Below are 9,093 nucleotides of genomic sequence, written 5' to 3' on the forward strand. Positions count from 1 at the left end.
GACTTTATGATTTTATTTCAATGCTTGATGTCGTCACCATCGGTGGCAGTTCCTAGCAAATCGTAGGAGTTTCAATCTACGGAATCATTCATTCAGCCTACTCGAGCGTAATAAGCCGCCTTTTTCCGTGAAATAAAAATCCCCGGTCAACCTCGAAAACCTGTACATCCCCAGCAGCTGCGTTCACCTTAAACGAACGAAACCAGCTTATTCATGTATGGAGCAATTCAGTGGGTCTTATCGCCAGCAAAGTCTCCGATTCGTCACCACGAGCGGAGCGTGGGTGCAAATCGGATGCTGGCCAAAAGTCAAGAAAAACATGACTTGGCACAACGCTGATAGCGCGGCTTTATATGCAGCTGGAGAGGTCTACCCGCATCAGCTGGGCTGCGTACAACAACAGTATCTGGAACAGCCATCAGAGGGGGGTCGAAGGAGCGACTTTGAGTGATTTGATGGTGATGATGATACGTGATATCATGGGCTTCAGTATCTATGAAACAAAGCTTTGCACAGTTGAAAAAGATTTAGTTTTGATCCCTATAGGGCAAATGGTATGAGACCATTTTTTTATTACGCGATTTTTTCAACAGTGTCTCAGTAACAAAGCTACAAGTAATCTCTAGCAACTTGACCGCCTCGAACCGGGTCTTGTTGGTTGGTTGTAGGAGGTTGTTGGGGTAGATCAGGCTGCTGTCGATAGATGGAACGATCTGACTACGATGATGACGACTACGATGAAGATGGTGTAATTTGTTCCAGAATCTGACATAAATCATGTTGTTGAACGGTTGTATGTTTATTGACAGAATACCAACTTGAGCTTTCGTGAGAATGTATGAATCGGACTGTGTTAAGGATTTACAGCTGAAACATGATTATATGTTTTGTTTAAATGTTTCGTAGTTGCCGTGCTATCTTGTCGCACTTTCGTTTTGGGCCAAATTGAGTTATTAACGCCATTTTGTGCAGCTTTCAATGCCTCACCTTTTGAGCTTCACAGATCCCAATAGTTCGATTTCAATATTTTCAATCCCCAGATATTCAATATAGACCAAATAACTCCGTGCATTGTTGTCACTTGTCAAATGAAAAAAGTTTCAATTTTGTCGTGCTATCTTGGCATACCCTGAAAATTGCTGTAAGTGCGAAAATTGGCCAAAGGGATTTTAGGACAGAACGCGTTTGACACACGTACATGCCCGAAAACCGTAAACATTTTTAATCATAACTTAGAACTACTGCAACCAGAATCAATCAAACATCGGGACAATGCACAGAATGGCCAGCCAAACCAAGCGTGTTTGTTATTGTTTATCCGTGCTCTAATTTTTGTTTATTCAAGGTAAAAAAAACGCGTTTTTCTCGAAAAGTCAAAAAGCGACGTGCGACAAGATAGCACGACAACGTCGATTTGTTTTCAAATGTATTTATTTGCAGGGAATTAAGTTGATTTTAAGTTTTCAGAAAAATCTACCAATTGTAATCAGAAAGAGATGGAAGAAAGTGTACCATCAGTTTTTTAAAGAATTGGCGTTGAAAAATCAGGTTATATAAATCAATTTTGTTTCTATGTCTCAGCATATTTTAATCGATTGAATTGAACCCATAATAACTTTGGGTTCTCTTTACAAATGAAAGGACAAACGCTAATCTCAGTACTTAAGTATTCACAGCCCAGCTATGACAATCAAATCATCAAGTTAAGATCTCTCAAATTACTAATTCCAACAAACAACCCACTCCTTAATGGCTCCCCCTCAAACTAAACACCATCTTGATTTGATATTCTTCCGGCAATCTGCTCGGAAATCAAATCACTGTGGTTTTCCGGAACCGGAAAATCCCCGCCATGTCACGGTCGTTGGTATCGCGTTCCGACACTCTTCACTCTCGAGCTCAAATCTGGCCAAAATTCAATTAAGAGTGACAGCACGTTTTGATGGCTTCCGTCATCGTCTGATGTCTGGGACTTTGCTGGAGCTCTGGTGTACATTCTCAGACATGATTGTCCTCCTTTGGCCGATGAACGACAACGCAATGACAAGAAAGTTTGTCTCACCTGCTGCTGTCGTCCTCCGACCCACCCCAGATGGCCTCTGGCCTTATGGTTTAGAAGGAGTGAGGTGGGGTACCAACAAGGGAGGAGTTTGTCTTGGTGTAACCAAAGTGCCATCACGTCGATGACAATATTGAACCATTCAGACGGTCTGTGTTGACAGCCAATTTGCGAAAGTGTGATTTTTGCGGTCGTTGATTGAGCTGATTAGATCAAAGAGTGCAGACAGATATCTGAGATTACATCGTAGCACGGACCTCGTTGGCATTCCTGAGCTAAACCACAGGACGATTACGAAGGTAATCGAACGTGTTGCAGTCCAATGACGTGCAAGTGGTTGATGAAATTCCTAAAAGGGATTTAGTTTCTTTGGAAAGTGTTAACGAACTGTTTGAGTAAATTTTAAATTGAAATTGAATATAGTTAAACGGTTAACATAACGTTTGAGAATCGTGTATAGTTTTTAGTATCAAAACACACTCAGTTTCAATTTTCTAGCCTCTCGGAAGAACTTTGCAGAAGATAAAAGTTCAGGCGAAGAAAACATCACTTACTTATCATATTTTAATTTATGTAATTCGATGCCTCTGTGCTCTCTTGTACTAAGCTTTTCGATATATAGTTAGCATAAGAGAGCACAGCACTATGGGCTAGCAGGTGGCCAAAAATAGAAAATGTTGCATTTTTGAATATTTGTTTCATTGATTTTAGTTGATAGTAAACATTTCAACTAAGAAATATTCCAAATTCTTAAGCAGTAGGTGCCATAGTTTCCGAGATACACAATATCAAAGTCAAAAAGGAGTGTGAAATGGTTCATTTTTCCAGAAAATATCTGTACTTTTCAAATGATCATAAAGAAATGATTTTACCATGATTTTAAATATTTTTGGAGTTTTGGAAAGGTAATAAGATATACTTTCCTTATTGACATAATGTTCACATTTTTTTATTCTTTTTTTTTAATTACTAAAATTATTTGTCATATAGTTACAAATTATTTACTTCTTTAATCCAGTACGCACCATCCTGCACTTTAAATTGGTTTGTTTTTTAAATTTGGAATCTTAAGAACAAGGTAATCTTTACAAAAATGCAAAAACGATTTTACAGCAAGTTTAAGCTAAAATAACTACAGTTTCATGTACCTGGTACCTGCATAAGCTACACGTAGTTGAATGACGTCGCATATATTTTTACCCTGTAGCAGCAAATGTTAACATAAAATTGAGAACTTCATTAGAGTACGCTGATGAAGTGAAAGTTTTTCTTATTTTCAACGATTCCAGTACCAATTCAGAAAGGGGAAAAATACTTTAATGTTTTAGGTGAACTTATGAAGCATAAGAAGTTTATTTTTAAGGACCTATAAGCTATTGTGTTTCATCAAGGATCTGACACACATGCAGTTTTCTGAAGTCACCGGTAGAAGCGCTGTCAATATTGTTTACGTGTGGATTTTGAAAAGGTTGTATGAAATACATACATAATTATTTTTTCAAATTATTTTTTTGTAAGTTTTCATTTTCTTTTGCACATATATTTGAGATAATTTCAAGTATTACTTAAATTTCTCCTAATTTAACAATTATAATATCAAAATATTACAATGTTTTACTTCACCATTCAAGCAATATATCACAATACACTTGACTAAAAATTAAATATATTCAATTTCCTTAAATAACGTTTGATTCTTCCTGACCGTTGGCTTAAAATAAATTGCGCTATCAAAATACTCACTAAATTTCCGTCGAAAATGTTTTAAACTAGCTTTAATTGTACACCAAAAAGATGATATGCCAACATAAGATGCTCGATGGAATTTAATGCTGGTCCTCAAGTTCAAGTCCGAGATTAAATGTAAGTCTTTTTAAAGAAAAAAAAATGAGCTTGAAAAAGTTTTATTTTTTTATAAATTATGACCGATGCGCATACGACCTTTTCAAACGCTACGCGCCACAAACTTGGTTCGATCTTGGTTCGATTTTGACTTCACTTGCCTTGTATGTGGATGACAGTCGTGACGTAGCCGTGTGTTTCATATGTGTGTGATGATCAGGATGACGATGTAAACTAATAAAAAATATTTAAAGAAATGGGGAGGGGGAGGGGGGGGGGGAGGAATATTACTTTTTGAATAACTGCAAGAAAGAGGAAGCATTTGACTTTATCCGTTCTCTTTACACTTTTAGCATAAAAAAACTTTGATAATAGAAAAATGGTAAGGAGTGAGGAGGTGGGGGGGGGGGGGGGGTTTACAGGGTGGAGCCTAAAACATCTAGTAAAAAAGATCTAGCTGTTGGACCAAAGAGTAAAAATAAACAATCTTGTGCACACAAAACATGAAAAGGAATTCTTAAACATTTTTTTTTCATTTCTATAACTGGTTATAGGCTGCAAAATAATGTGTAGGTCAGAAAATGATCTGAAAATTCGGCATTAAGCATTACGCGTCCACTTTAATATTCGATTGCGTAATCAGTGTTCACCTGAACAATCTTGAAATTTGTTATCGACGAGATTTTAAATATCTCATTTAAACCCTGTGTTCAAATGCTCCTCCACAACAAGATTCTAATTTACATTTACTAAGAATCTCAGGTTATGCAATCCACTGAAAAATGACACGTCATTTCTCGTGTTAATCCGATATGTTTACTAACATGATCTATCAATTTTCTGGAATGACATCTAACCAATTAGCTGCCGTTATTACGACTTACTGATTTGAATATAAATACGGTGATTTTTTTTTAAAAAAAGTAAATCTTTCCCAGTTCCTGAGGGGAACACCCTTGAAGAGTATCGGGGCCGGCATTTACAAAGCGGATTCAGTGGCAGTTTCATTCTCAACTTAATGTTAACATGTTAAGGTTAATGTTAACATTCCATAGGTCGCCTCCCTAAGGTGTCGTGATAAGGTCCAGTTTGTGACGATACACTACCTTCCCTTTACTAAGCAATCGATTCCAGAAGGGAAAAGATCACCAGTTGTGTTGGTCCGAGCTGGGATTTGAACCCCGATCTACCGCGTACGAGGCGGAAGCGTTACCACTGGGCTACGTGGCTCGGTCTAGCGCTCAGTAATTTTAGGCGCTCAGTAATTCAGTTAACTGTTAACAGTCACGATGAAGCCGATTTTAGTGTCATTCTTGCTTGTCGCATTTGTCTGCAGTTTCACCAGTGCGAAGTCTTTGCATGATCACCATGAAGACTCAACGGACGGCCCAACGAACGATTTTCAAAAAAGGTGAGAAACTTAATTTTTGCATACATTTTGTTAGTGAGCAGTTCCCTCAGATTTCGGTCATTCGATTTTTTTTTGTATTTTTTAATCCGACTGAAACTTTTTTGATGCCTTCGGTATGCCCAAAGAAGCCATTTTGCATCATTAATTTGTCCATATAATTTTCCATACAAATTTGGCAGCTGGCCATACAAAAATGATGTATGAAAATTCAAAAATCTGTATCTTTTGAAGGATTTTTTTGATCGACCAAGACACCAAGGGCAAAGTTGTAGGTATGAATATGGACTACATTGGAAAAAAATGATGCACGGTAAATTTTTTTTTGGTGATTTATTATTTAACTTTTTGTTACTAAAACTTGATTTGCAAAAAAACACTATTTTATTTTTTTTTTAATTTTTTGATATGTTTTGGAGGACCAACTTTTCAGAAATTTCCAGGTTTTGCAAAAAATCTTTGAGCGAGTTATGAATTTTTGAATCAATACTGATTTTTTCAAAAAATCGAAAAATAGGTCGCAAAAATTTTTCAACTTTATTTTTCGATGTAGAATCAAATTTGCAATCAAAAAGTACTTCAGTGAAATTTTGAAAAAGTGCACCGTTTTCAAGTTAAATCCATTTTAAGGCGACTTTTTTTGAAAATAGTCGAAGTTTTTAATTTTTTTAAATAAGTGCACATGTTTGCCCACTTTTGAAAAAAAAATATTTTTGAAAAGCTGAGAAAATTCTCTATATTTTTCATTTTTGAACTTTGTTGATACGACCCTTAGTTGCTGAGATATTGCCATGCAAAGGTTTAAAAACAGGAAAATTGATGTTTTCAAAGTCCCACCCAAACAACACACCATTTTCTAATGTCGATATCTCAGCAACTTATGGTCCGATTTACAATGTTAAAATATGAAACATTCGTGAAATTTTCCGATCTTTTCGAAAAAAATATTTTCAAAATTTTTAAACCAAGACTAACATTTTAAAAGGGCCAAACATTCAATATTACGCCCTTTTAAAATGTTAGTCTTGGTTTAAAAATTTTGAAAATATTTTTTTCGAAAAGATCGGAAAATTTCACGAATGGCACCAAAAAAGTTTCAGTCGGATTAAAAAATCTAAAAATTAAAATTTAAGAAAAAAAACCGATTTCGTAGAGAATTGCTCTAGTGTAAACCTTAATTTTAGAACTCATCGCCATGAGGTTCCCACGGGGAGTGTGAAGATTCGAAGTGTCCAATCTGGAAAATATTTGGCCGGTTCATCACCGTACGACCGGGAACGTAGAACCATCACTCTGGAGAGCTCCCCCGAGGAATGGAGTCTGGTGAAGGACGGGTCGCACTATCGGATCACGCTGAAGAACGGCAACGAGGACTTGTACGCGTTCGATAAGGCCGGCTACAATCCGGATTCGGGCCAGCGCGAGGTGTTCACCTGGATTCCGGGGTTTGGCGAGAGCCAGGGCAGGTGGGAAGTCAAGGAAGCACCGGGGTACAGTGGAATTTATTACGTTCGGAATTTACACTTTGACGAATATCTGTACACGTCGTGCTGTGAGAACAAGGCCTTGACTCGCAAAGGGTTTGGGGAGCCGGACGGAAATTCGATGTTTCTGTGGCAAGTTACTGCATTTTGTCTACATTTGTATGAACCTTTTTTAAATAGGATTTTTTTTTGTATGGTTGCTTAAAAAAAAATGGAATGAATCTATTTCACTATTTATGATAGTCACAAATGAATATTAAAATATCCAGTTTCATATGATTATGGTAAAACAACAGGAACACAAGAATTTGAACAAACAAATCGAATTACAGTGATGTTTCAAATAAAAATATATACAAAAAGTGCTTCACTGCAAAATTAAGAGAAAAGGCTTGTTAGCATTCTAAGTCTTTGAATTAAAATTATAAACATTTCTTTCTGACAAAAAAAATCTTAGAAGCACCTCAGAGTAATCACAGATAACAGTCCGGAGAAAAGTCATTTCATTGTTTGGCTCTATAAGTTTAGCTGGAAGCAGGCGTGAGGTGTATTGCGCGTATTGCCCAAAAGACACGCGGCACAAACTAGTCTCGAAACGACGCGCCGCACTTTGTTGATCTTTTTCTTCGAATTGCTTGCCATTTTGCCAGGTATGCTTTTTTATAGCACTAAAAGTGCAGAAAATCGCTGGCAACAATGTATATGAAACATTCTGAAATGCCGCACGGCGTGTACCTTTGAATGAAACGGAAAATACCGCGACGTGGAACCAAAAATCTAATGCCAGTGTTCTCTCTGGGTTAATTTGTGGTAACAAAAGATTCTCGATTTGAAATTACACAGTTGGGCAGAAATTCGTTAAATTCATGTCTCTGACAGAACCGAAATAGTGTCCAGATTTCCTAAAAATACTCACAGTTTTCCGCTCTTTTGAATTGTTAGTCATTGCGACATTGAGTTACGCTTGAGATCCTACAAAAAACCGAAAGTATCATAATTTTGAAGCGAATTTTCTCGCATTTATTAGATATTATTAGAACATTTTCTGTCAACTCATACGTTATCGAATTCGATTTTTGTCAAACTTTGGTCCATTTTTTGATTTTTGAGAGTTTTTAATAAGACACGTTTTTAATGATTTTCCGGCTTGAAACCTTGTTGACATTGATATTGTGTGTCAAAGGGATGTTTATGTAAAATTTTACTCCCAATTTGATGAAGTATTTTAGTTGGATGAAAACAGTTTTTTTTAAACTGGACACTTTTTGTTTATGATTCTTGAAAATTAAAATTGTACCGCTTGCAAATTTTAGCTGACTACCTTTACGAAATATTATGCCCATACTCAGATTAAACAACTTTCCAAGATTGCACCAACTAAGGTGATTCTTCTCCTCCTCAGGATCCTCTACCCAGCACGAAAAAAGATAACGTTCTGCACCATGAAACCAGCACCCAATCCGTTCACCGGAACGTCCCCCGCAAAGGAAATGGTTATGCACCGTCGGTTGCAATTTTGGACTTCCTCCGCGGTTGCATTCCGGGGCTGCGGGGGTAGCGATTCTAAAGCGCAAAATTATGTGCCTTTATGGCGGTGGCCGTTATCGTGTGAGCTTTCTCGGTGTGGCGCCGGCGTTAATTAAGGTTAAGTACCGGGAGGGTGAGATAGTCGGGGTAATTAGCACTGCGTTTTTCGGGGGTTGGCCAGCGCCTGCACGTGCCGCGATGACCGGCATTTCCGGGGCCATGCAAAATTCAATATTTTAATCGATCCGGCAAATACTGGCGCGCGCTTGATCGGCCGAAAGTATAAAGTTCACAATTGGTACTCGTATTTCGCACCGGAAGTTCGAGAAATTAAATACAGTGGCGCAAATTTGGGGCGATCCAGTTGACTGAAAGGGTTTCAAATGGGCCGTCGGGGCTAATTGAACATGACTGTTAATCGAAATACATTATTTTGTGGTACTTTTAGCGATGTGCAAGATCTCGCTTGGATCATACAATGAACGCTGCTGCAAATTTGCCTATCAGCAGGCGCATTTGTACCAAAATTCCCCTGTTGCGTCGATCCATTAAAAAAAATCTGATAAACTGGGTGGAATCACCGGCGTGATAAGGTGAGGCGGACCGGTTCCAGTTCACGCATTTAACGGCTGAGGGAAGCCTGAAATGAAAAATTAAAACAAATTGTTTCACTTGAATCACAGTTTACCCCTTTCGAAAAAAAAACACCTTTTCGGAGGCATAAATAACGGCTCGCCAATGGTGACCCTGGCTGTTGCCATCCTGAAAAAGCA

At 37.7% G+C, this 9,093-nt stretch overlaps 1 protein-coding gene across 1 annotated transcript; it reads left to right on the plus strand.

Annotated features, from left to right (window-relative positions):
- Nucleotides 1–722: 722 nt before the first annotated feature.
- On the plus strand, nucleotides 723–8,351 carry LOC120414281 (uncharacterized). The gene is made up of 3 exons (XM_039575410.2): nucleotides 723–748; nucleotides 6,494–6,952; nucleotides 8,210–8,351. Exons 1-3 carry the CDS (start codon nucleotides 723–725, stop codon nucleotides 8,349–8,351), a joined length of 627 nt encoding a protein of 208 aa, XP_039431344.2.
- Nucleotides 8,352–9,093: the final 742 nt, after the last annotated feature.

The sequence above is a fragment of the Culex pipiens genome, chromosome 1, assembly GCF_016801865.2.
Source record: "Culex pipiens pallens isolate TS chromosome 1, TS_CPP_V2, whole genome shotgun sequence".
In the NCBI taxonomy this organism is placed as follows: domain Eukaryota; kingdom Metazoa; phylum Arthropoda; class Insecta; order Diptera; family Culicidae; genus Culex; species Culex pipiens.

Bases quoted from the DNA above. Each gene is read 5' to 3' on its own strand.
- LOC120414281 (XM_039575410.2), top strand. From the start codon at position 723: ATGATGACGACTACGATGAAGATGGT. The intron at 749-6,493 runs GTAATTTGTTCC...CCTTAATTTTAG, and splicing joins ACGACTACGATGAAGATGGT to AACTCATCGCCATGAGGTTC. The intron at 6,953-8,209 runs GTATGAACCTTT...TCCTCTACCCAG, and splicing joins ACTGCATTTTGTCTACATTT to CACGAAAAAAGATAACGTTC.